The sequence below is a fragment of the Emys orbicularis genome, chromosome 8 (genome assembly GCF_028017835.1).
Source record: "Emys orbicularis isolate rEmyOrb1 chromosome 8, rEmyOrb1.hap1, whole genome shotgun sequence".
NCBI classification, from domain to species: Eukaryota; Metazoa; Chordata; order Testudines; family Emydidae; genus Emys; species Emys orbicularis.
This window is the reverse complement of record NC_088690.1, coordinates 107,303,188-107,330,302: the sequence shown is the minus strand read 5'-3', so window position 1 is coordinate 107,330,302 and position 27,115 is coordinate 107,303,188. Positions and strand designations below refer to the sequence as shown.

The following is a 27,115-nucleotide window of genomic DNA, read 5'->3' as shown; positions in this document are numbered from 1 at the left end:
TATTCAAACCCAAATTGCCTACCTCCTCCCGCCCCCACCGGGAAAATCAATTGTTCATCATTGCTCAGCAGAGCGCCTGTTTCCTGGTTTTATTCCTTTCCCATTTATGGGGGGAGTGGAGGGAAGGAAGGGGGGCAGGAGGGGGAATTGCTTTTGATTGTTGTTTGACTGATTTGAATGGCTCTGGCAGAAAGATCAATGAATGCAGAGTCCTAGCTCCTGTTTAGCAGGCCTGGTGTGGGTGGGCTCTGCCTGGCCTTGCAGCTCGGAAACATGGGCTCAAATCTGGAGTGAGGTCCTAAACTGCAATGAGTTTGTTGGTCTCAGCTGGGTCAGTGTTCCAAAACCACACCGCGGAATCTGGTGCAGACTCAGGACTGAGCTGTTAGGGAGGATGCTGGTCGTTGCATCCCACACAGAGGAGATGCCGCTCAGGTGATGATTCAGGGAGATGCTGTTTCAGTTTTCTGATGGACTTCGGTTTCCAACGTTGCTTTGCTCATTGCTTCAGGGGACAGTGGGGTCAGTGCCTTGGGAAAGCTCTTGGAGCGCTGAGCTCTGTGGTCCCTTTGAGTGGAGGCAGGAAGGGGAGAATGCCATGTGGATCTGTCCAATTCTCGGCAAAGGAGAGGGAACTCCCCTCTCCTATCACCTCCTTGGGCGCAGAACATTGTCCAAGCTGTTAGTGAACTGTGGCAGCCAGGGTAAGATAGTCATTTGTCGAACTCTTCAGCACATCTCCAGGCTGGTGGCTTCCATTCACTATGTTCCAAATATACCTGGGTCACCCTGTTTACGGATGGGCTTTTTCCTGGAGGAGACGGGGCTCAGTGATGCTGGGAACTAGTGCATTAACCTTTTGTAACCCACCGGTGAGTGTGTGTGGCAGGTCCCCTCTGTGCCAATCCACAGAGAGTACAAGTTGTTACAGCTCCCAGCTAAGATCTGGGTTCAGAATCCGCTTGGACCGCAAGTGCAATGAAATTGGCAGGTTTCCTTCTGTTGCCAAGTGGACATAGATACACCTCATAAAAGTACCACACAGTCTGGCACCACTCAACATGCTATGCCTCTGCTCTGGAGCGACCCAGGGTGGGAATGGTAGAGGATGCTGCAAGTCAGACCGAGTGTGATGGAAGGCACCCAGGGTTGAAATACCCGATATATGCTCAGTCACACACTCGTATGATCCCCCCAAATACACGTGCATGATCCTGAGATGCATGTGCTCACTAGTCACCTGCATGCTCCCAAGAAACACACACGTTCATTACTCACTTGTGATCTGAAGATCTATGACCCACAATTCACCCCAGACATGCATTCACCAAGCGGAGGCACCCACATGTGCCCAAGTGTTCCTGAGACACACACACGCCAACCTGCCCATGTGTTCCCAAGATGCCATACGTAGATTCCTCCACCTGGCCCTGAGATGCACGTGTGATTCCAAGACACACGCTCACTCACGGAGTGATCCCAACACACATTTACTCATTCATCCATCATCTTAAAATACCCTGCGAGCTGCTGCTTGTAATAGATGCTTCTCCGTGAGTGGATTCTGAGCGTTTGCGAGTGGAAGGGGCTTCTTGTGCCATAAATTCCCTGTTGCTGATCTGGGTTTTTGATACCATGTTTGCATCTGCCTATGTGTATTATTACAGTAATTTTACAGTAGAAAGCACAATCAAAAGACAAAAAAGCAGCCGCAATTAGTTTGTGAATAAAAGCCACTTTCATTTCTGTTACCCCTTCCTAAGTCAATATTATTGACAAAGGTTGCAATCTGTAGTGCGAGATGTTTGATAAGACAGAAGGTGCTTTCCACCAATCAAAGATCGGCCTGTTTGGGAGAGAAGAAAATGTGAAAAAAGCCAAGTGAATGTGCTTGATTTTGAGCTTTCCAGCAAACCAGGTAAAAGAGGGGAGATAAACTGGTTGTTTTGCTAATACTGAATTGCTTGTCTCAGAGCCTGTGATACATGAAGGCGGGGGGGGGGGGGGGGAGTGGTAGTTTCCTTTGATGGACACCCAGCCAGCCAGTTAACTGTAAAATCCCTCTTGGTGTCTGTTCTCTGCTTGCTTTACCTGTAAAGGGTTAACAAGCCCACAGGTAAAAGAGAAGGAGTGTGCACCTGACCAAAAGAGCCAATGGGAAGGCTAGAACTTTTAAAATTGGGAAAGAAACTTTCCCTTTGTCTGTTGTTTGCTGGGCTGCAGGGACGGACCAGCAATGCTGTGTAAGACTTGAACCAGGTATGAAAATTCATCTTCCCTCCCTAGAAGGAATTATTTGGATAGGGAATGTTTAGTTAGACACAATCAGGTTGATTTTTTTATTTTGGCTTGTGGAGCACCTCTGTGCTAACCCTAGATGCTTTTGTTTGCTTGTAAACTTTTAAGCTGAACCCCCAAGAAAGCTATTTTGGGTGCTTGATTTTTGGAATTGCTCTTTTAAAATCTAGCAAAAGCCTAAGTTCCAGATGTATTTTCTTCCTTTTTGTTTTTAATAAAATTTACCTTTTTTAAGAACAGGATTTTTGGTGTCCTAAGAGGTTTGTGCACATGTTGTTTGATTAGCTGGTAGCCACAGCTAATTTCCTTTGTTTTCTTTCTCAGCTCTTCCCCGGAGGGGGGTGAAAGGGCTTGAGGGTCCCCACAGGGAGGAATTCCCAAGTGCGCCTTCCTGGGTCCAAGGGTTGTTTTTTTTCATTTGGGTGGTGGCAGCATTTACCAAGCCAAGGGCAGAGAAAAGCTCTAACCTTGGGAGTTTAATACAAGCCGGGAGTGGCCAGTATTAATTTTTAGAATCCTTGCGGGCCCCCACGTTCTGCACTCGGAGTGACAGAGTGGGGAGCCCTTGTCCCTGCCCTCCCAGAATCATCTCTCAGGATAGGAACGTTTTCATAACAGTCTTGCCCATGCCATCTAGCTCCGTTTGGACGGGATAATCAGTGGTTTGAGCATTGGCCTGCTAAACCCAGGGTTGTGAGTTCAATCCTTCAGGGGGCCATTTAGGGATCTGGGGCAAAAATCTGTCTGGGGATTGGTCTCGCTTTGAGCAGGGGGTTGGACTAGATGGTCTCCTGAGGTCCCTTCCATCCCTGATATTCTGTGATTCAATCACGTTAATTACCACTATTGAGTCTGTCCCTCCAGAACTCTCCTCCTTGTCCAGAGTTCATACATGTGTTTCTGTCTTCAAGTCTCCGATGCTGGCAGGTGCCGTGTGATGCTCCCGCTTTTCCTTTTGAGTCCAACCCCTTTCACTTTCTTTCTGGGCTCTTGTCTCCCACAGAGGTGCCTTCTCAATCGTCCGGAGATGCGTGAAGGTGCTGGCGGGACAGGAGTACGCAGCCAAGATCATAAACACCAAGAAGCTCACTGCCAGAGGTAAGTGCACTGAAGTCTTGTGACATACTTCCTGGGAGCAGGTGCCTTTCCACTGCCCTTGTCCACCTCACGCCTTCTCTGCTTGGACCAAGGTGAGCCTTAACCTTTAATAGCTCCTGCCTATTCTGCTCTGTGGGTGGGAACTGCAGGAAGGAAGAGAAATGGGCATGTTTTCCTGAACAGTCGACATGGAACCGAGGCCATGATGCGAGGGGGGACCCAGCCTGTGTTTGGATAAGGGGGGGGTTGCAGAGAAGAGAGGAAGAGCACAGAAAAGCCAGTTAGCTAAGCTAAGCTTTTACCTGCATGAAAAACATACCCTGAAATAGCCCCCCTGGCCTACTAACACTCCGTGGGCTTGGGCCTGTGAGGGGCTGTGTGCTCACAGCTCCCATTGACTCCAGTGGGAATGGGGGAGCATTCAGCGCCGGCCAGGATCGGGCCCTATATGCGGGGCTAATTCTGGAGCCTCATGTTGAAGGGTGGTGATGGCTTTTGTTCTCCCCTCCTCTGCAATCGTCGTCTCGCTTCAGTTTCTCTGAAGCGCGGTTCCCAGCCTCTTTCCTTCCCGGTGGCGAAGCAGCCGTCAGGCCTTGAGCAGTGATGCGTCCTGCTCGCTGCAGCTTGGGCCAGGAGTCTGTTGGCGTTTCTAGCCTGCTGAACTCAGAAACCAAGCCCCTCTCTGCACCCAGCGGGGCTGCTCCGTGTCAGTCTTTGCTAGGTGACCCCGTTCACACACAGGAGAGCCCCAAAGAGCAAAGGTGCCTCGACAGGTGAGAGGGGGAAGTGTGGCCGAGGAAGATTCAGTGGTAATGACAGAAGGAGACACAGAGCACAGATACAAACAGGAGAGCTATAACCAAGCAGCTATAGACTTCAACTTTGATTCCTCAATACTGTCCCAAGATGCCTTTCCCATGTCACTGGGGGCTGTGGTGGCCGTAGGGGTGGAGAGGTGCTCATTAGTGAACCTCCATTTTAAGCAGTAGTCACTACCGTGAAGGGGGTGGAGAAAGTGACTAGGGAAGTGTTATTTACCCCTTGCCCTAACAGCAGGAAGCAGGGCTCCCCCAATGAAATTCACAGGCAGCAGGTTTAAAACAAACATAAGGAAGCACTTCTTTCACACAGCGCACAATCAGCCTGTGGAACTCGTTGCCAGGGGGTGTTGTGAAGGCCAAAATATAACTGGGTTCAAAAAAGAACTAGATAAGTTCATGGCGGATCGGTCCTATTAGCCAATATGGCCAGGGATGCAACCCCAAGCTGGGACTGGACAACAGGGGATGGATCACTTGATAATTGCCCTGTTCTGTTCACTCTGTCTGAAGCATCTGGCATTGGCCACTGTCGGAAGACAGGCTCTCGGGCTAGCTGGGCCATTGGTCTGACCCAGTGTGGCCGTTCTTATTTTCTAACCAGCACCCTCAGGGGATCCTCTTCCACCTGGGGACTCTGCTACGACCCCTGGCCAGCCTGTGTCTGGCTGCCCCAAGTGAATCAGACACCAGGGGAGCAGCAACCATGCACTGACCGTAGACAGGTGCCACAGGCTGATGCCAATGACAAATAGAGTGAAAATATTAGGAGGATAGATATCCGCCCCTGCCCCCTCTCGCGAGCCCCTCTGTCCTCTCTATCCGAAAAGCCCTGAGAAACATGGCCGCCAGCAATGGAAAAAGAACTTATTTTCTTTTCCACCCGGGTCCTCTTTCCCAGTTCTCTTCAGAGGTGCCTGTCCCAGCCGCCTTGCTGCTTAGCCCCTGTAGCCTGCCATAGGCAATGGCTGTGCTTTGCAGAGAGGAAAACCTCTTCCCCAGAAGAGCGTGGCTCATTGCGTTTGGTCCCAGCTGCTGTTCCATGCAGTCCCCGCCGCCTTTCCTCCCCCCTCCTGCCGCCAGCCGCACACACGGCTGCACATTGCCTGCAAAAAGTTGCATAATTGATTGTTGCTGTTCTTGGCGGAACTGGCTGCGCCAAGGGATCGTCAGGGTCTCCGAGACCCAAAACTGTCAAGAACGATGTAGGAGCCATTTTTCTTCACAGCCATAACAACTTGTGAGTCCCTGACAATCTCCTGCTGCTCTGCACGGCTCTCTGGCCCTGAACGCAGACTGGGAGCAGACCTTCCACCTGGGTGAGCCTGGCAGCTTCACTGCACTGGAATGGTTTGCCCTGCTGCTGACCTGCTGTATTCAAAGGTTTTCATCCGTCTTCATCTTTTGTTTTCGCCTGCCCCAAGCTGAATAGGGCCACGCCATGGGGCCAGCTCTTCCATGGCATTTAGTGGCCCACTGTCACTTGTAAAGGTGTGGGACTGAAAGCATGAGCGACTGACATCCTATATGTATCCACGTGGCGACTGTGACTGGGGGCAGGTCGGCGCTGGGGCTGGGAAGTGTAACGTCCAGCTTGAGCAGACGTCCCCGCGCTAGCCCTGACTGAGCTAGCATGACCCAAAGGGAAGTATAGCCGCTGCAGCTAGCCCCCCCGAGTACCATCCTGTAGGGACGTCCTCCGGGCAGCCAGCCCCTGCTGCGGCTTGTGCTTCTATGTTCAGCGTACTTCAGCTCCAGTGTAGACATAACCTGTGAGTCAGCTTTGAGCTGGAGGGGCCGGGCTAGCTATAGGCCCAGGATGTGTCTGCTCTGCAATCACAGGGGGTGGGCGAAGCTCGCACAGACACACCCGGAGCCAGCTTTAATCTCGCTTGCTCTGGTACTGGACTGGGGAAGCCAGGGCAGAGCCCACGAGCAATCACCCAGCGTCCTGATCCGGCTCCTGCAGCCTACGCTGAAGTGTGTGCTGCTGCTGCTTCATTGCTACCGGTGCCTTGAGCTAGCCAGCTTAAAGCTAGCTGGGGTATGTCTACTGGAGCCGCAGTCACACCCCGTCACTGCAGTGTAGCCATCCCCAAATGTTTTAGGCAGGGCGCTGTAATGCTTCGGGGCTACACTCACTCTTTTGAAAGTACCCCTCAGTCCTCTTCCATGGCTGGCGAGCTGCTCACAGAAGAGCGAGCGCCTTCTCCAAAGCCCCGCTGCTTTGCAGGGTGGAGCGTCCTTCGTGGGAGTCATGAGGCCAGGTTCAGCAGTAACCAATGGAAGGGATTCGTTAGTGATGCTGCTGAACACAGACAGCCCCTGTGGTTCTCTTCCAGCCTGCCTAAAGCCAGTCTGCCCTGCCTAGTGTCACTACACAGAGGGGCTGAGATTTTCTAAAGGGGCTGATAATTTTGGTTGCCTCTATTTTTAGGTGCTCAACTTGAGATGCCTTAACAGGACTTGTTCACCGGGGGTCAGGCACTCAGCAATTATGAAAATCAGGCCCCTTTCAGGTATCTCAGGTTGAGTAGCCAAACACTGGGACAGCTCAAATCACTTGCCTCTTGTGAAAATCTTGGCCCTGGTCACCCAAAGTCCTAGCCTGGCCTAAGCAGTGATGGACGGGAGAGCTGGCCACACTGCATAGTGGAAGGTGCACTGTACAGTCTGGGGACGCAGGCATTGGCAAGGGTGCTGTGGCCTGGATCTCACACCTGGCAATGGAAGCCATGTTCCTGTCACGTTAGCAGCTGTGACTGGTCCATGGAGATGGGATAAAGGGAAATCTGCTGAGCTTTGATTCATTGGTTTCCATTTTTCTGATGGTCCAGCTTCCCCGATGGCAGAACAGCCTCTGGGACCAGACACCCCTAGAGGTGAGAGAGATTAGCTCTCCATGCCCCCTCCGTCCCTGCTCCCTGTTGTCACTATGTCAACCAAGTCCCAAACGGGGTGATGGTTTCTGTGAGGGGGACTAGACTGAGATTTCCAAATTATTTCAGAGGGGCCACAGCAACCACCAGGCTGGTCTGGCTTTAAGCTAATGACCTCTGGTTGCCCTCCAAACCTCACTTTATTCCCCGCTGGCCTACCAAAGACTCCATCGCAAAAGTCCCCTTCTTCTCCCAATGCAGTGCCATGGCTTTCCCCCTCCTCCAGTCTTGCTGCAATTCCTGCATCATATTCATACTCCTTTGTGCTCACCTTCAAAGCTCTCCTACATCTCCTCTTCCATTTCCTAATGCTCCCCCCCCCCATGAGCCCTCCCCCCGCTAACTCCACCGTGTTCCCATCATCTCCTCCCACGCGGACTTCACTGCCTTCTTCCACACCTCCACCCCACCCACCCTGGAACAGCCTAGTGACTTCACTCTCCTTCAGGCACTCCTATGTCTTGCTTCTTGGCCTGACCTTTCTCCAGTATCCTCCGCTCTGGAGCTCCCCTCTCACATGCCTACTGTAGTAGGGTTACTAAAAGTGAGAGGATGACTCAAATGACTGCAACCCGCCCCTCCCGCCCCGAGGCTTTTCAATGACAAGAAAGTTTTCTCGAGAGCTTTTATTCCCACTCTCCCTTGTGTTGCCACCTACCAGTCCCCTCTCCCCGACACTCCGTCTCAAGGGCTGATGATTTCTTTAGTCGAGGTAGCTGCGTAAATAAAACCCTAAGTTCCTTGGGGCAGGTACTTGGTTTATATTATCTCTGCAGAGTGGCATGCATCCCTATGGTTCTCTATACATAATGCAGGACAACAGAGCATGAGCTGGCTATATTTTCATTCCCATTAGGATAAATGCATGATTTCCAAAAACTATAGGTTTAATCTGCTACCATAGCCTCTGAGAGCTACCCCGGTGATGTTCCTTTCACAGACTTCTCTACCAGGGGCCTAGTCTGATGTTCTGTTGTGTATGTACTTCGCTGTGTGTTATAAAGGAAAAGTCTATAACGCGTTGTTGATGGAGCTGGGAGGCAGAGGACAAAAGGCATATAGCCAGGGAAGATTTATTGCCAAGAACTTGATCCAAGTGGGAACACTGTATTGTGTTTTATAACTGGATGGCATTCACGTACTGTAAAGAAAATAGAATTGGTTTTATGTAATGTAATTTGTACTCAAAGTGCCTAACCACATTCTAAAGCAGTGTGTAGGTGCAGTGTATGTGTAGGCAAACACAGCAGCCACTGTTTCACTCAGCTATAGCTCACTCTCAGCCTTGGACACGAGGACTTGTTTGGCTGGGAGAGGGAGTGTTTGCCAGGACACCGAGATTACCCCTTACTCTTTCCCATAAGTGCTAAGGGATCATTAACTTCCACCTGGACAGCCAGAGATGGGAAACCTTGCTTCAGTATCTCTTCCAAAGGAGGGCACTGATCTGGAACTGCATGAGATGCCAGCTCGGGGGATGCGGCGCGTAGGTCCTGGGCTGGTTAGCAAGGCCCCCTCTCTCTTACTGAGACAACCTCACCAAATCTGAAACCAGGGGTTGGGGGAGTTTTTCTGGTCTGGCCAGGTGCCACCTCAGTCTGCACAAGGCAATCGAGTTCTGCAGCTGGCAGCAGTGTTCTCCCTCTCCTCAGATGTTTCCCCATCTCTGAGCTGCCAAAAAAGGGAGTTTGTGTTTTCATTTTGGCTGCTGTGTGCGCTCAGGCAGCTATTCCTCACAGCAGCTCTGAGCACAGCATGCACATGTGTTGGACAAAGGGAGATGATGGGAAGGGAATGCACAGTACCTATCAAGTTGCCTTTGAATTCTTCTTGACTGGCATTTCGGAGGGCGTTGTCACCTGTAGCAGAGCCCTCGATCTGTGTGATTTTGAATTAGTCTGAATGAGAGCCCTGAAAATGGGCAAAACTCTCCCGTTGTTTCTACCTGGCACCATTATTCATCTCTCCAAAGGTTTTAAAAAAAACCCAACCCCAATCATCTCCTTTCAAATCTTAAAATAGACCAGCATTTTGCAGACTTCCCACACATAGCTCTGCCAATATACCACAATCGCGACCTGAAGCATCACAGCTATTCCAGGCTTGATCTCCCACAAAGTTCTGCCAATGCACCTCTTTCCCAATCTGCAGCACCTCCTGATATTTCAGTCCCAGACACACACACCCAGCTCTACCAAGGTTCCTCAGTCTTGACCTACAGCACCCCTGCTACTCCAGACCTGGACTCTCACACACATCTACCGGCGTACCTTAATCTGCAGCGCACCATGATATTCCAGGACTGGAGCGTCTCACAGCTCTGCCAGTGCCCCTTGTTCCTGACTTGTGAACTTCCACTGCTGCTCCAGGCCTAGGTGGCTTTTCCTGAATTGAGGAACCACCAACCATGTGGAGCTGCTGGTTGGGTTTATGAATGGACAACCACCCATTAGGGTCTAGGGGAAACTCACCCATCTTGTTGTCTCGTACAAGCCTCATTTAAAGGAGGTGAAAAGCTAGTGCATTAATTACCCCACCCCCCAACAGAATTTTTATCCTTTGTAAAATAAATAAGCAAGCCACTGTCCGTCAGGAGCAGATGGTCGGATTCTTCTGGAGGGCTGAATGCTTGGCTTCTCCATGCAGATCAAAGTTGGCAGCAGAGAAGCCACCGGGCAGGAAGCATCACAGATTTCAGGGCTTCCTGAAAGACCAGATGGAATTACTTTCTTTCTCTTCCCCCTCTCCCCGCCCCCTTTTGTCTTTTGTGTCTTCATTGGTTCCCTCTTTGTCCTCTTCTCAGGCTTCTGTTAGTCTACCCCTCCAGCAGTAGCCCAGCATCTTCATCCTTAAACACGCAGAGACGCCTGCAGCCTTACTCTACCTGCTGACCTGGATCGAGTCACCAGCGTCCACCCAGCGGAGTCTTGATAGTGCTACTATTTCACCAGTGTCAGGAAGCTAGTTTTGATCCTTCCACCAAGACCTCTACCGGCGCAAAGCATACCTGGGATAGGGTGGAGGAGCAGCATAGCTGCTAACTGTTAGAGCCCCAGGGTCATGATCGAATGCAAGGGGCTGTCTGCCTCCCGTGAGGATGAATCATATGCTGGATGTGAATCACCCCGGAATACAGGGGGAGGGGAAGGAAAAGGGGATGAGAATTGATGGCTGCTCGTCTTCAAAGCCCCCTACGTTACTGCTGAGGTACAGAAGGGCGGGGGCAATACCAGAGGCCCAGTGTGAGTTGTGTGTCTTCAGCCATCGCTTCTTGAGTCAGGAGAAGTTTTAGCGACAAATCTGGCCCCTCTCTCCATATCCAAGGGGTTTTCTGGGCACACAATTCAGGTGAAACCCCCAAGAGCCAATGGCCTTTGAAAGCAATGACTTTGATTTAAATCCAGATCCCCTCCAGCCAGACACAGAAATCACTGGCAACGCATCTTCTAAGGACAAAGGTTCCCTACTCCCTGCCATGTTTCAGTGCCACCAGCTTTTGTTTGGGATTCCCCCTCCCTGGCCTGTGCCACTCATGTGAAAGAGCCCGGCACCCATGCTTTGCTTAATTGTGCTGAAACTCCCTTTGCTTTTCATCTCTCCTGAGCTTCCTTCTCATGCCCCCGGCTCAATCCCAGAGCCCTCTCAGCTCCCTGGGTGTCTCTGAACCCAAAGTGCCTACCCAAGGCCAAGCTAGTTGTGTTGGTTAATGCATCGCTGGTAGGTGTCGAATGCCACGGTGCTGGATGCACGATGAGAACCTGAACAAGCCGGAACAGGAAATCAGCCAATTCTCTGCTACATTCCTAGAGGGTTGTGGCCCGTGAGGGAGGAAGGAAGCAAGGACTGGGCTGTGTGTCTCTTGTACAGGTGTAGGTGCCAGTGTGTGCACGCAGCAGTCTGGCCAGGAGTGGGTATCTATGTTCATGTAGGCTGGGTCTGCAGGGATGCATGGAGATGGGTGTGGAGACATGCATTCCTCAGTGTACAGGTGTCTGTGTGCGGAGGAGACTTTATGCAGGCTTGCAGGGGTGTGCATGACAAGTGATTTGGTGTGAGTGCAGGCAGGTGTGTGCATGGATGTGCAAGGGCACCGGCAGGGCTGTGAGTGCATGCAGGTGGTTGGGCGAGACAGGCAAGTGTCTGGGTGTGTCTCTCTGCTGTTGGTTAGGTGTGTGTGTGTGGGGGGGTGTTTCTGTGCAGGTACCTGGAAAGGTGAGTGGGTGCTGTATATTGCGTGTGTGTTAGACTGCTTGGTTAGCCTTCCCGAGCTAAACACAGTCTTCCCCACTTGATCTGAACTTTCTGTCCTTCTGCAGCACCTCTGCCCTGAGCATCTCAAAGCCCTTCTAAACCACTAACAAAATAAGCCTCCGGGCACCCTTGGGAGGTAGGTCAGCAGGGTTATCCCTGCAGAACGCGAGGCCCAAGGAGGGAAGTGGCTTGTTCTTCTTGCCTTTTCATTCATCCAAAGGCCACTCGTGTTTTCATCCTGACGCTCCCGCCAGGTGCGGAGAATGGGGCTAGGTTTGACTCAGGGAGTATCCAGAGTCGGAAAGCTGCCAGCGCTGGAGGAGAAGCTTTGAGATGTAGCATGAGAGGAGCAGCGGAAAGCGAGACCTGCTCCTTATTCATTACCCGGAGAGATGGTGGAACAGAACTCCAAATTCAGATCACACCGCTGGGGGGCCCTGGAGAAGTCTGACTACCTTTCGCCTCCCTCTAGATTTCCTTTTCATTCACCTTGCCCTCCTAGGGTAGGATTTTAACAACACCTGCGTGACTTAGCAGCTCAAATCGCAATGAAAGTCAATAGGATTTGTGCTCCTAACTCACTTAGGTCCATTTGAAAATCCCAGCCCTAGGTTTCAGCTGGGACAGGGACTGTGCCTGTCAAAATCTCCCACCTTATTGAGGTTGTTCTCAACAGCAGGCAGAAAATATCTATCCTTCTGAGATTTCCAACCTGCGTTTGTGGCTCCAAAAGGGCCCGTAAGGAGCAGACAAGCATCCAGCCCTTGGGGTGTTTATCCAAACTGAACGGTCATTGCTGCTGGCCTGGCGAACCCCTTCTTCTCCCCAAGGGACTGGTTGGAGTGAATCACCACTGCTCCCTTTCATGCAGGGGCCAGGCGCCTTGCTAAAACCCCATACATCCGTAATCTTCCCACAGCCTGTCTGCCCCATGAATCCCAGGAGCTACTGGAATGGAGCTGGCAAGAGTTTGCGGAACCATTTCCTTCTTATTCTCCAGCCAGGAATTAGAACTATGTTAATTGCAAATCCAGATCTGTTCTGTTTCCCGGCAATCAACTTCTCAGTGCCGGACTCAAGGAGTGAGAGTTAATTTCCCTGATAGGCACCCCCTGAAATATTATCCAGTGTCGGATGGTGTCAAGGCTGTATCCCTACTTTGAACTTTAGGGTACAAATGTAGGGGCCTGCATGAAAACTGCTAAGCTTATCTACCAGCTTAGCTCTGGTCCCGCTGCCACCATTCTCGATGGATTCCCTCCCTGGGAAGCCTTGAGAAACCTTTCACCAATTCCCTGGTGAATACAGATCCAAACTGCTTGGATCTTAAACAAGGAGAGATTGACCCTTCCCCCCTCCTTCCTTTCACCAACTCCTGGTGAATACAGATCCAAACCCCCTTTGGATCTTAAAACAAGGAGAAATCAATCAGGTTTAAAAAAAGAAGGCTTTTAATTAAAGCAAAAGGTAAAAATCATCTCTGCAAAATCAGTATGGAAAATAACTTTACAGGGTAATCAAACTTAAAGAGCTCAGAGGAATCCCCTCTGTCTTAGGTTCAAAGTATAGCAAACAAGATAAGCACTTTAGTAAAAGGTACATTTACAAGTTGAGAAAACAAAGTAAATCTAAGACGCCTTGCCTGGCTTTTACTTACAATTTTGAAATAAGAGAGACTTGTTTAGAAAGATGGGGAGAACCTGGATTGATGTCTGGTCCCTCTCAGTCCCAAGAGCGAACAACCCCTCAAACAAAGGACACACACAAAAGCCTTTCCCCCCCCAAGATTTGAAAGTATCTTGTCCCCTTATTGGTCCTCTGGGTCAGGTGTCAGCCAGGTTACCCGAGCTTCTTAACCCTTTACAGGTAAAAGGATTTTAGAGTCTCTGACCAGGAGGGATTTTAGTACTGTACACAGAGAGCTGTTACCCTTCCTTTTATAGTTATGACACGCCCCCCAAATCACAGATAGTGTTGGACGTTTGGTTCCACACTGGCTGTGATTTCTTTCCTGGAGCTCTAGGAGAAAACAGAGTTAATAAGACACACGTACCTTTAGACATACTACTGATTATATAAAAACTAACAATATGTTTCATTCCAAAAACAATTGTTAACCAGTTAACTCTGGGAAACTTTCCCGGGAGAGTGCATCAGCCACTTTGTTAGAAGCTCCCGAAATGTGTTGTATTTCAAAATCAAAATCTTGGAGAGCTAAACTCCACCGAAGAAGTTTTTTGTTATTTCCCTTGGCGGTATGAAGCCACTGTAGCGCAGCATGGTCTGTTTGTAGTTGGAACCGCCGTCCCCAAACATATGGGCGTAGCTTTTCCAGCGCGTACACAATGGCGTAGCATTCCTTTTCGCTGATGGACCAGTGGCTTTCCCTCTCAGACAGTTTCTTGCTGAGAAACACGACAGGATGGAATTCTTGATCCGGTCCTTCCTGCATTAAAACTGCTCCCACGCCTCGCTCGGACGCATCTGTGGTTACTAGGAACGGTTCGTCAAAGTCTGGGGCCCTTAGCACAGGGTCAGACATGAGTGTTGCCTTAAGCTGGTTAAAGGCCTTTTGACACTTATCAGTCCACTGAACTGCATTTGGCTGTTTCTTTCTGGTTAGGTCTGTCAGCGGGGCGGCGATTTGGCTGTAGTGTGGTACAAATCGCCTATAATATCCGGCCAAGCCTAAGAAGGATTGGACCTGTTTCTTTGACTTTGGAACCGGCCACTTTTGGATAGCATCCACTTTGGCCTGTAGGGGATTTATAGTTCCTTGACCCACCTGGTGCCCCAGGTACGTCACTCTGTTTTGGCCTATTTGACACTTTTTAGCCTTAACAGTTAGTCCTGCCTGCCGGATGCGCTCGAAGACTTTTTTCAGGTGCTCCAGGTGTTCTGTCCATGAATCAGAAAAAATGGCCACATCATCGAGATAGGCAACGGCAGATTCTCCCAATCCCGCTAAGAGACCATCTACAAGTCTTTGGAAGGTGGCGGGTGCATTTCGCAACCCGAAAGGGAGTACATTGAATTCATACACTCCTGCCTGGGTGACGAAGGCGGACCTTTCCTTAGCGGGTTCATCTAGTGGTACTTGCCAGTACCCCTTGGTTAAGTCTAAAGTAGAGATGAATTGGGCATGTCCCAATTTCTCCAATAGCTCATCTGTGCGTGGCATTGGATAGTTGTCAGGACGAGTTACAGCATTTAGCTTACGGTAGTCCACGCAAAAGCGTATTTCCCCATCTGGTTTGGGAACTAGAACCACTGGAGATGCCCATGCACTGCTAGAGGGGCGGATTATACCCATCTGTAGCATGTCCTGGATCTCCCTTTGTATAGCCGCTTGGGCATGAGGTGACTCCCGGTAGGGTGGGGTTCTAATTGGGTGAGCATTACCTGTGTCAATGGAGTGGTATGCCCGTTCGGTCCGTCCTGGAGTGGCTGAGAAAATCGGTGCAAAGCTTGTGTACAGCTCCTTTATCTGCTGTCGCTGCAGACGTCCCAGGGTCGTGGAGAGGTTCACCTCTTCCACGCCACCATTCCTTTTTCCTTTATAGTACACACCTGCAGGCCACTCCGCGTCATCAGTTTCCTGGGCTGTAAACTGGCAAACGTTTAATTCTCTAGAATAAAAGGGCTTAAGAGAATTAACATGGTATACCTTAGGCTTTATGTTGGAGGTGGGGGAGGCTATGAGATAGTTAACAGCTCCTAGGCGCTCCTGGACCGTGAATGGTCCTTCCCACGACGCTTCCATTTTATGGGCCTGGAGCGCCTTTAAGACCATGACTTGGTCTCCTACTTTGAAGGACCGTTCTCTGGAATGTTTATCATACCAGGCCTTTTGCTCTTCCTGAGCATCCTTTAGGTTTTCTTTAGCAAGGGCTAAAGAGTGTCGGAGGGTGTTTTGTAGGTTGCTTACAAAGTCTAGAATGTTAGTTCCTGGAGAAGGCGTAAACCCCTCCCATTGCTGCTTCACCAACTGTAATGGCCCCTTAACCTCGCGGCCATACACAAGTTCAAATGGTGAAAACCCTAAACTGGGATGTGGTACAGCCCTGTAGGCAAAAAGCAACTGCTGCAACACTAGGTCCCAATCATTGGAGTGTTCATTTACGAATTTACGTATCATGGCCCCCAAAGTTCCATTAAACCTCTCCACCAGACCATTGGTTTGATGGTGATGAGGGGTGGCAACCAAGTGATTCACCCCATGAGCTTTCCACAGGTTTTTCATGTTCCCTGCCAGGAAATTAGTTCCCGAATCTGTAAGTATGTCGGAGGGCCACCCTACCCTGGCAAAAATGTCTGCTAATGCCTGGCACACACTTTTAGTCTTGGTGTTGCTTAAGGGTACAGCTTCCGGCCATCGGGTAGCAAAATCCATGAAAGTCAGTACGTACTGCTTTCCTCTGGGTGTCTTCTTTGGGAAAGGACCCAGAATATCCACAGCTACTCGCTGAAATGGGACCTCAATTATGGGTAGTGGCTGGAGAGGGGCTTTAACCTGGTCTTGGGGCTTTCCCACTCGTTGGCACACCTCACAAGACCGGACATAATTAGCAACGTCCTTGCCCATTCCCTCCCAGTGGAAGGACTTCCCCAACCGGTCTTTGGTTCTGTTCACCCCAGAATGGCCACTGGGATGATCATGGGCTAAGCTCAAGAGCTTTACCCGATACTTTGTGGGAACTACCAACTGTCTTTGAGGATGCCAGTCTTCCTGGTGCCCACCAGAAAGAGTCTCCTTGTATAAAAGCCCTTGTTCTACAACAAACCGGGATCGGTTAGAAGAGCTGAGAGGCGGTGGGGTGCTCCGCGCCGCCTCCCAAGCTTTTTGAAGGCTGTCATCTGCTTCCTGCTCGGCCTGGAACTGTTTCCTTGATGCTGGAGACATCAGTTCCTCCTTGGACTGTGGACTGGGGCTTGGTCCCTCTGGAAGCGATGCAGGTGCTGGGGCTTTTTCCATTGACTGTGAACCGCTGTCCGCTGGTGCACTATGTGGTATTTCAGGCTCTGGCTGAGCCTCTTGGGTAGGGTTATCTGCTGCTTCCACCAGTTCAGACTCGCTGGTGCCCTCTGGCATTGGAGTTGTAGACGGGCTTGCAAGCGCTGGACTCAGTGTTGGCAATGGTTCTGGTGCTGGGTGCGTTGCCAGTTCCGGTTCCGGGACTGGCTTTGGCTGGGTCTCTGGGATTGGATCCACTACGGCTGTTGCAGTCGTTGGCAGGGGATCCGGTTCCACCACCTGGTTTTGGGTCTCCGGTAACACAGACGGGGCCCTGGTGGACGGCTCAGGAACAGGGATGGGGGTGAAAGCTTGCTTAGCCTGGCTGCGGGTGACTATTCCCACCCTCTTGGCTAGCTTCACGTGGTTGGCCAAGTCTTCCCCCAGCAGCATGGGAATGGGATAATTGTCATAGACTGCAAAAGTCCACATTCCTGACCAGCCCTTGTACTGGACATGCAACTTGGCTGTAGGCAAGGTTACAGACTGTGACACGAAGGGTTGAATTGTCACTGTAGCCTCAGGGTTGATGAGTTTGGGGTCCACTAGGGATTGGTGGATAGTTGACACTTGTGCCCCAGTGTCCCTCCAAGCGATAACCTTCTTTCCGCCCACTCTCAAGGTTTCCCTTCGCTCCGAGGGTATGAGAGAGGCGTCTGGGGTTCTTTGGTGTGATTGGGGTGTAATGAACTGTAATCGGTTGGGGTTCTTGGGGCAGTGAGCCTTTATATGCCCCAGTTCATTACATTTAAAACATCGCCCTGCTAAGGTATCACCGGGGCGATGTTGGTTGATGGAGACTGGTGTGGTGGGGTGAGAAGGCGTCTGGGGTTTCCCTTGGGATGTGGGTGGGGCCTTGGGTTGTCCCCGGTGATAAGGTTTTGTTTCGGCTTGCCCCTTCTGATATTCGCTCCAACTGCTACTAGCTTTTTTCTTTTCTGTCACCTCCACCCATTTGGCTCCAATCTCCCCCGCCTCGGTTACAGTTTTGGGCTTCCCATCTAGGATGTACCTTTCTATTTCCTCAGGAACACCCTCTAAAAACTGCTCCATTTGCAATAGGAAGGGCAACTCTTCCGTAGATTTAACATTTGCTCCTGATATCCAGGCATCCCAATTTTTCCCAATGTGGTAGGCATGTCGGGTAAATGACACATCAGGTTTCCACCTTAGGGCTCTGAACCGCCGACGGGCATGCTCAGGTGTTAGCCCCATTCTGATTCTGGCCTTGTTTTTAAAAAGTTCATAACTGTTCATGTGTTCCTTAGGCATTTCAGCCGCCACCTCTGCTAAGGGTCCACTGAGCTGCGGCCTCAGCTCTACCATGTACTGGGTTGGAGGGATGTCGTATCCAAGGCAGGCCCTTTCAAAATTTTCTAAGAAGGCCTCAGTATCATCGCCTGCCTTGTAGGTGGGGAATTTCCTGGGATGGGAAGTGGTACCTGGAGAGGAGTTGTTAGGATGGTCTGATGCACCCTGCCTAGTTCTTGCTGCTTCCAGTTCCATCTCTTTTTCTTTCAGCTCCATCTCTCTTTTATGGGCCTCCTGTTTGGCTTTTTCTTCTCTTTCTCTCAGCTCCATCTCTCTTTTATGGGCCTCCTGTTTGGCTTTTTCCAGCTCCATTTCTCTCTTGTGGGCCTCCTCTTTGGCTTTCTCTTCTCTGTCTCTCAGCTCCATCTCTCTCTTGTGGGCCCCCTCTTTGGCTTTCTCTTCTCTGTCTCTCAGCTCTATCTCTTTTTCTTTCAGTTCCATAGCTCTCTTGTGGGCCTCCTCTTTAGCTTTTTCTTCTTTGGTAGTCATTTTCCTGGTTTTCTTGTGCTGGGTCACACCCCTCTGCAGTTGACTGAAACTGGGATGTACTTAGCTCAGGCTCCTGCTGAGTGCTGCTGAGTTAACAGAGACTTTCTAACAAGCTACTTCCGAGGATGTAAAAAGAAAAAAAAAAACAAAAAACAATTCACCTTGTAAATTACCTTTTACCAGTCGTTTGCTCATTAATTGAACCCTTCTCTTAACAAAGGACCTTGTTAAAAAAACTTAACACCTCTGCCTTCAGGCAAGGAGAGATAAGATATGCATCTACCTTCAGCTCTGCTTTCCAAGCAGCTAGAAGGAAAAAAAAATCTTACCGGCTTTTGGGTTTAAAACGATCCCACCGCTGTGCCACCATGTCAAGGCTGTATCCCTACTTTGAACTTTAGGGTACAAATGTAGGGGCCTGCATGAAAACTGCTAAGCTTATCTACCAGCTTAGCTCTGGTCCCGCTGCCACCATTCTCGATGGATTCCCTCCCTGGGAAGCCTTGAGAAACCTTTCACCAATTCCCTGGTGAATACAGATCCAAACTGCTTGGATCTTAAACAAGGAGAGATTGACCCTTCCCCCCTCCTTCCTTTCACCAACTCCTGGTGAATACAGATCCAAACCCCCTTTGGATCTTAAAACAAGGAGAAATCAATCAGGTTTAAAAAAAGAAGGCTTTTAATTAAAGCAAAAGGTAAAAATCATCTCTGCAAAATCAGTATGGAAAATAACTTTACAGGGTAATCAAACTTAAAGAGCTCAGAGGAATCCCCTCTGTCTTAGGTTCAAAGTATAGCAAACAAGATAAGCACTTTAGTAAAAGGTACATTTACAAGTTGAGAAAACAAAGTAAATCTAAGACGCCTTGCCTGGCTTTTACTTACAATTTTGAAATAAGAGAGACTTGTTTAGAAAGATGGGGAGAACCTGGATTGATGTCTGGTCCCTCTCAGTCCCAAGAGCGAACAACCCCTCAAACAAAGGACACACACAAAAGCCTTTCCCCCCCCAAGATTTGAAAGTATCTTGTCCCCTTATTGGTCCTCTGGGTCAGGTGTCAGCCAGGTTACCCGAGCTTCTTAACCCTTTACAGGTAAAAGGATTTTAGAGTCTCTGACCAGGAGGGATTTTAGTACTGTACACAGAGAGCTGTTACCCTTCCTTTTATAGTTATGACAGATGGTCTGGGATTCAGTGCCTGCCATCACCCCAGATGTACTGTTCCAGTGCTAGGCTGCCTTGTGATTGAGGGCTGATCTCTGTAGAATCCACCCTCTCTGTCTCCTGACCTCACTGTCCAGCACATGTGGATTCGAATAGCAAAGAATGGGCAACCCAGAGAAGTTGCATCTTTGTTTCCCTCTAGTGGTCGAGCCGCATTGGGGGATAAGAGTCTATTACAGCAGACAGCTAATGGAGCTACTCTTTTAGCTACCCTATTATTCAGATAATTGAGATTCTACTTTTAATGCTGAAGATCATAGGTTAAAATCCTGCTACAGGCCCAAGTAAGGTTATTCTAAAAACACCACATTATAGTCCATATCTCTTTGGTAAATATCAGTAGCCAAATCCTGAAGTCTTTGCTCTGCTTTTAATCACTTCTCCTTACTCAATGACTTCACTGGAAGCTTTGCCTGAGTAAGGACAGCAGGCAGAAGCTCAGAAGGCAAATAATAAATTCACTCCCCCAGGCACCTGACGGCTAGTGGAGTCTCATTTTAACAGACACAGCCATTTCTCAGCCATGCACCTTTCATTTTGATGCTGCATATTTTGTGGTGTGTATAAAAAGATTTTCTGTTATCCCTTCGGGGCACTTTTCTGCGAGCGCCCGTCCCTGCACACCCACGACTGCAGGGTCGGTAGGAAAAGCTGGGCTTACTTTCCCCTTTGCGGCGTCAGTCAAACAGACTGGAGTAAACAGTTCAAGCATCTCAAGGTTTCCACACAATTCCATTAGTGGTGAATAGTTGGATTGGAGGGTTCCTACTGGACTAACAAACCTTTAACCTTTAGGCTATTGGATCAAATGTGCCCAGGTTAGTAATACCTGGAAGTTACCTTTTGGTGGCTTTACTATATGTGGAATCAATTGTTGTTTTAGTCATGTTCCTGGTGGCAAAACAACAATATTGCTTGGTGCCTTTGGTTGCAATCTTAGAGGGAGGCCACGGACTGAGTGGGACATGAAGATTTAACTCCCCCCCGCCACAGTTGGTCTTTCTGTGCCAAGATTGGGGTGGCCCAGGGGAAACCAGACTACTGATGTAACTGTTCTCTCCAGCGCCGGCCAAGCTCCAGGGCTGCTGCTTTATCTCCTCTCGCCATCTCGGATCCATTGCACTTGTTTCTCGCTATTTATTCTCGGTACCTTTTGTGCTTTAGTAAGCGCTAACCCCCTCCTGGCCGCCTCTGCTGTCAAACGCCGGAGTTGTGACTTTGCAGTCATTTCAATGGTGACAGATTGCGATGGTATAAATGCAGGACCAGGCAGAAGGAAAAGCTGGGGGTGGGGGGAGAGACATTTATTCTGAATCTCAGAATGACAGGGATGGGCAGGAGCAGGGCTAGGGGGTTTGCTTTGTAACATCTTATTAGTCAAGTAATCCAAACCTGGTTCGTTTGGATCTACATCCCATTTATTAATGGCCTCAGTGCTCAGAGAAATAGTTCCCGTTTTGTCTCACTTCTAATAATGCTTTGCACAGCTGCCTCTCTCGGGATCTCCAAGCACTCTGCAAGCATTAATGAAGTTAGCCCTATGAGGCATAGGGAAGTATTAGCATCTTCATTTCACAGATGGGGAAACCGAGGCACAACAGGTCAAATGACACAGGAAGACTGGAGGCAGAGCCAGCAAGGTAGCCCAGGTGTCCTGCCTCCCACTCCTGTGCAATCCTCCCTTAGGACACTAACTAAGGGAAACATAGAAAAGACCAGCCAAGTCAGCTGCTGTTTGCATGAATCATTTCTCCTTTCAAGGGCACTCCATGCCTCCCAGCAGAATTCTTCTCAATAAGCAAGGGCCTTTACCAAAATAATAATGGTACCTAGCTCTTCTATGGTGGTTTTCATCAGTAGATCTGAAAGCACTTTGCAAAGGAGGTCAGTATCATATTATCCCCATTTTACAGATGGGGAAACTGAGGCACAGAGCAGTGACGTGACTTGGGCAAGGTCACCCAGTAGAGACAGGGACAGAATCCAGCTCTCCTGTGGTCTATCCAATAGGACACACTGCCTTCCCAGTTCCTTTCCCTTTATTCCTGCCTCATTCCCTCCCTATCCCAAAGTACAAACACAAGATCAAACACTGAGCGAGAAAGTGCCCGTGCTATCCCAGAATGTTCAACTCCCGCTGGGAGCGTGCGGGAATCCAAGGGGTGAAATCTATCTCGTTAGTACCGTGTGCACAGTGAGAGGCCGCCTGGACCCGAGGAAGCATTTGTGTTGTAGCGTGAGGATGTGCTGGGGAAGAGACGGAATTGAGTGTGACCCATGCGCTGCCCCCCTCAGTGGGGGGCGGGGGCGACCTGCTATTCAGGCATTACAAGGCAGCGAGAGCACAGACTTTGAGACGTGACGCTCATATCACCTGCCAGCCTTAGGGAGAGAAAGAGGGAGAGCAACCCAGCCCCGCTCTGTGCAGCCCTGTGATTGGAGGTGACGCTCGCTCTTTGCAGCCTTTGACTCACACGCTGGGAGGCTGCTCTGCTGTGACGGGTGGAACTGTACCCTCCTGTGAGTTAGCCTGGGGCCTCCATTCTGCTAGGGGAATGCCCCCAGGGCCGCTCTGCCCATGCACTCAGCTTTCACGGGGCACCTCGGGCGCGTGCAGCAGGGCTGGAGCTAAGCAGCTCACGGCAGGGAAAGCTGCTGTACATGGTGAGTTGCCTTTGGCCTGGAGGAGCCCTCCGGTGTGCCAGGGCTTGTTGTACTCTGCGGGGCTTTGCCGCTCCTTTCTTCCTTAAACAAGTAAAGGGAGGTGGTAATATTACTGGCGTCCACTGCAGAACACGTGACCGAGCAAATTGTGTCCTGTCTGATTCTCAGACCATGCCCGTGACCATGTTATCTGAGCAAAGTGGCATCCCTGCCGAGTCCCTGGCTCCTGCAGTGTTCTCCATGTAGCCTATCGCAGGCCCTCTCTTGCCACATGTGCCAGGGGAAGTGCTGCCTACTTCCTCCGTGACATGGTGTGGCCACTCTCAATGAGTGATGCCTGATAACGGAGAGCCCGGGTGGGCAGAGGGAAGAGGAACTAGCTCAGGCCGACACAAACAACAGCGGGAACGTCTCTGGCCTACGTTGTACAGGAGATCAGACAAGGATGATTGTAATGATTCCCGTTGGCCTTACACATCTATGAAAAGCCAGTGGGAATGTGCTTCTCAGGGCAATTCACTGGCTGTGCTGAAAGAGACCACGAAAAAGTTGACTGCGGCTCTGGGCTGTACACACAAAAGTATCCCAGGGTGTGGTATGGATTGTCTCTGTAGAGGCCTGCTGTGACTGCATCTGGAATGCTCTGTTCTGCTTTATTCTGTGTAGATTTTGATATCCTGCATATCGCCAGAGTATATGAGCCCATTCCTGCAGCGCGTTAAGTGACGCGACTACGCATTACCATCTGGCCACCACATAATTGGAAAGAAGTTGATGAAATGGAGAGATTTGAGGAGTTCAGGAACTCAGCCAGAGGTCAGGGGTCTGTTACAGGAGTGGGTGGGTGAGGTTCTGTGGCCTGCATTGTGCAGGAGGTCAAATTAGATGATCATGATGGACCCTTCTGGCCTTGAAGTCTTTGAGTCCAAGTCTTTGAGTCTAAGGATAAGGGGTCTAGGGGGATGAATTCTGAGCAAAGACTCCGAGAACGAAACTTGTATAGTTTAGCAAAGCAACGGCTAACGGGGAGACCTAGAATAGTCTACAAATATTGGAAGGGTATAAACACCAGGGGCGGAGAGGAATTGGTGAGGATCTTGCATGGGAGCCTGACTAGCAGGATTTACTGAAACTCCAAGTTAAACTCCAGGGGGTGAACCAGGATGGACCATAGAAATAGTCACGGCTGAGGCTTGCCCAGCTCTAATAATAACCCTGTTTCTTCTTGCTGCGGCTTAGTGCCTGATACCATGAAATACATTCCCAAACTGTTGCTGTGGGAACGTGTCTCTTCCCAGGAAGTCCATTTCATGGACTGAGAAGGCAGTAAAATGCAAAGGAACAAACACAAAATCACTTCAGAACATCCCAGAATGAAACGCAGGGGGGAGGGGATAGCTCAGTGGTTTGAGCATTGGCCTGCTAAACCCAGGGTTGTGAGCTCAATCCTTGAGGGGGCCATTTAGGGATCTGGGGCAAAAATCCGACTGGGGATTGGTCCTGCTTTGAGCAGGAGGTTGGACTAGATGACCTCCTGAGGTCTCTTCCAACCCTGATATTCTATGATTTGGATCTGGTTCCCTATACTGGATTTCATAGAACTGCAAAGTTCAGGGATGTTTGTGAGGCCAGGAATTCCTGAACCAGGTATATTTGAAGTAGTCTTGGGAAGAGAAGTTGGGAAAGGGAAGCTGTATGCAGCAGCCTGGGTGGAATGAGATGCTCAATGAACACAGGGTAACATTAAGGTGTAAGGTGGTTCATGTGTGTCTCTGTTAGTGCTTGAGTCATGCTTCTCAACCGTGTTACTGCAGAGCACTGATCAGGGCCGAAGGACACTAGAGGAGAATTAGATTGCAGTTTGTGTAAACGTGCACACGTTGGAGAGAGACTGAAAGAGATGTCGGAGAGCTAGGGAGCGGCTGGTCCTGTGCTCACAAGCACACAGCAATAAATGGCCTGCCGGAGCTTATTAAGAGTCTGATGTTATGGCACCTCTGGTGCAGTGTGAGACTGCTGTCCCCGATCTTCTAGTCACATCAAAACACACTCTGTCAGCTAAGGATGGGAGAATGCAGGCTATCTAATTCTGTACATCTTGCATTCCAAAATTCCACACTAACCTTATGGGGTTTGTGTTTTTCCTGAGAGAGAGAGAGAGAGACACACACACACACACACACACACACACACTTAAAAAAAAAAGGAGCACAAGGGTTTGTAGGAGAGAAGAGGAAGCAAATCCAGTGAAAACAGGAGCAGAGAATGGGCAGAACAAAAAAACAAAACAAAAAAGAGAGACTGAAAAAAGAGAGAGGCAGATTGTCTGTCATTTCCCATTGTAAGACCCCATTTTCTGTGGCTTTGTAACTTTACCAAATTTTAACCATTAGCGCTGAATTTTTTGATGGTGTGTGTCTGCCTTAGGCTGATTTTGGGGGCGGGGGGCTTCAGTGGAGGTGGTTCAGCCATATTCAAGAACTAGTTTAGGGGAAAATACATCGTATTGCCCATGTTAAAAAGTTCTTTCAGCCGTTTGGGTGAAAAGCTCTAGCATCTCCATGCTGTGGAGAGAGGGCTTGAGATCGGGCAGAGAGGTCACCCTGATGTCAAGAATGTGCCTTTTGCTGTTATCAAGGGGAAAACTGCCCAAATCAGAACAAGTTATCAGCTGTTGCAAAATCTCAGATTGCACATGCTCAGTAGAGACTTGTTAGAGCTTGGCAGCTAAATTCTCTGAAGAGTCTATCTGCACTGAGCACGCTCCATCCCCACCCAGCTCCTACCTGCTGACCGGACTGCCATCCCCACAGAGCGACTGAGGATGCCCCAGCCTGGGGCTGCAGGAGCAAAGCAGGACTTTCCCGGCAATTGCTCCTCCGGGCTGCTGCAGGCTGCTGTGATGCTGGGCTCCAGAACTGAGAGCAGAGAGTCTCACCTACGCTGGCACCCAGGCAGTGAGGAGGGGAAGGAGGCGGCAGCCTGACTCAAATGCAGGGGGGACAAGAGCTGGATGGGGTGGGAGGCAGGGTCTGGGAGCTGGGTCGGGGTTGGGATGGTCTCAGCAAGGAGACTGGGACTGGAAGCCAGGGTGGGAAATGGGGGTGAAGGGACTCAGAGCCAGTTCTTGGGGGTGGGGTGGGACTTAGATCAGATGAGAAGCTGGGACTGAGACTGGGACTGGAAGCCTGGTGAGGATACCGGAACTGGGAATGGGGTGGATGCAAAACTTAGATCTGATGAGGAGCCTGGGATGGGGAAGACTGGGGCTGGCTGGGGAAGGAGAGAGGGACAAGGAACCTGAGGACCTGGGGGGAGACTGGGAGCTGTGATGAGTGGACGAGGAGCTCAGTGTGGGAGACTGGAACTAGCTAGGAAAGGAAACTGGGATGAGAGCCATGGGGAGAGACTGGGGCAAGAAGCCTGGGGCAAAGACAGGCTGGTGGGGACAGAGGCAGAAGGCTGTCCATGAGGAGGTATGGTAGGCCCTGTATCTCATTTAAAAGTGATACAGGGTCTTGCAAGGTTAGCCTGGGGGTGTGCTCCTCAAGGATATCCTGGCTGAAATATACATGTCAGACCCTCTTGGTGTTGAAGAATATTCTCAATCCTGTTCCTAAAGGGTAAAAGTGACTGGTTCCCCCCACAGCCCCCTAGAATGCCGCTGGGGTCCCCTGCATGGGCGGCATCAAGTCCCACCAGGAGCTTTTGTATTTTCTGGAGCCTGAGAGGAAGCGGAGGCAGGTTTGGCCATAGCCATGTCTCCTGATGAAGGGAGCCTGCATAGCCTTCCCCCACACCCTGACTTGTGACTTGTTTCTTTCAGATCACCAGAAGCTGGAGCGAGAGGCTCGGATCTGCCGTCTTCTGAAGCATCCAAACATAGGTAGGGTCTTTCTCCATGCTGGGGACGTGTGTGTGTGGGGAGCGGTTACCTCTCTGCATTCCCTTCCCTCCAGCCACACCCTGCACCCGCCTCTACTTCCCACTGAGGGAGGCTGTGCGGCTCCCTGGACAAGCTGAGGCCTCCATCGGTGTTGAAAGGCCTGCCTGAGGCGCAGAGGCCTGGTTCTCCTCCCACTCGTGCTGTGCCACTCAGAAATGGCTCCCCCAAGGTCGGTGCAACTGGAGTATGAGACCATTGTAAGTGACAAGAGAACAAGGTGCCAAGGGCCTTCATCCCCAGAGGCCAGCAGTCGCTCCCTGTGGGACATGAATTTCAGTGGCTGGCTCAGTGGGGCGACTTCCTCCAATGAGGTCTAAGGGTGTGATCCAAAGTCCGTTGAAATCAACGGACAGCTTCCCATTGACTTTAGATCAGGCCCTGTGCATAGCACTTGGCCACATAAGGAGAAGCAGGAGCATGCCATTAAGTGGGCAGTGCTTCCATTTTTAAACTCCCCCCCCCCACCTCCCACTGCCCGAGTGCTTTTTTCTTCAGGGCTCTCCAAAGGAGAGCAGATCCCATCAGGGACCAGCGAAGGGGTGGGGGCTGCGGAGGCGGGTGACATGAGAAGGGGGGGGGGGGCTTTCCCATCAAACGTCCATCTGATGGTAGCCTCCTTCAGAAAAGCTGTTCCAGGAAAACTCCTGAGCCTCTGGGAAAGACAGAAATAGGCCAGGAGAAGAGAGAGAGAGAGAGAAAAACCCCAACCCCAAGCCCTGCCAGTGATGCTGATTCAATCAGTCACTCTCCCCATTCTCCCAGAGCTCGCCTCCCCAGAGGAAGATCCCCACCCAGCGGGGAACGTAGTGAACAAGGCCTGTGGCTCTCAGGGCAGGAGCTAGGGAAAACCTTCCCTCCCACGGGGACTCTGACCCCAGGCAGGAGCATCGCTGGGTTTTTGCACCGGGTTGAAAAGGAAACGGCTTGCAACTCCGGGAGCAGGCGCTCCGCTACGGTATCCCCCCCAGAGCTGCCCGCCATGCTGAAACGGAGCCAGCTTTGTTCGGAACTGGGGCGTCCCCCCCTTGTCTTGCTGCTGCCTGGCTTTCCCCGTCCGGG

At 50.5% G+C, this 27,115-nt stretch overlaps 1 protein-coding gene across 2 annotated transcripts in view; it reads left to right on the top strand.

Annotated features, from left to right (window-relative positions):
• CAMK2A (calcium/calmodulin dependent protein kinase II alpha) overlaps window positions 1-27,115 on the top strand; it is a 74,907-nt gene that overhangs the window by 12,370 nt on the left and 35,422 nt on the right. For both annotated transcript variants that reach the window (XM_065409168.1, XM_065409167.1), the window contains exons 2-3: window positions 3,302-3,396; window positions 25,937-25,996. In XM_065409168.1, the coding sequence (XP_065265240.1) occupies window positions 3,302-3,396; window positions 25,937-25,996 (155 nt within the window). The remainder of the gene's footprint in view (window positions 1-3,301; window positions 3,397-25,936; window positions 25,997-27,115) is intronic.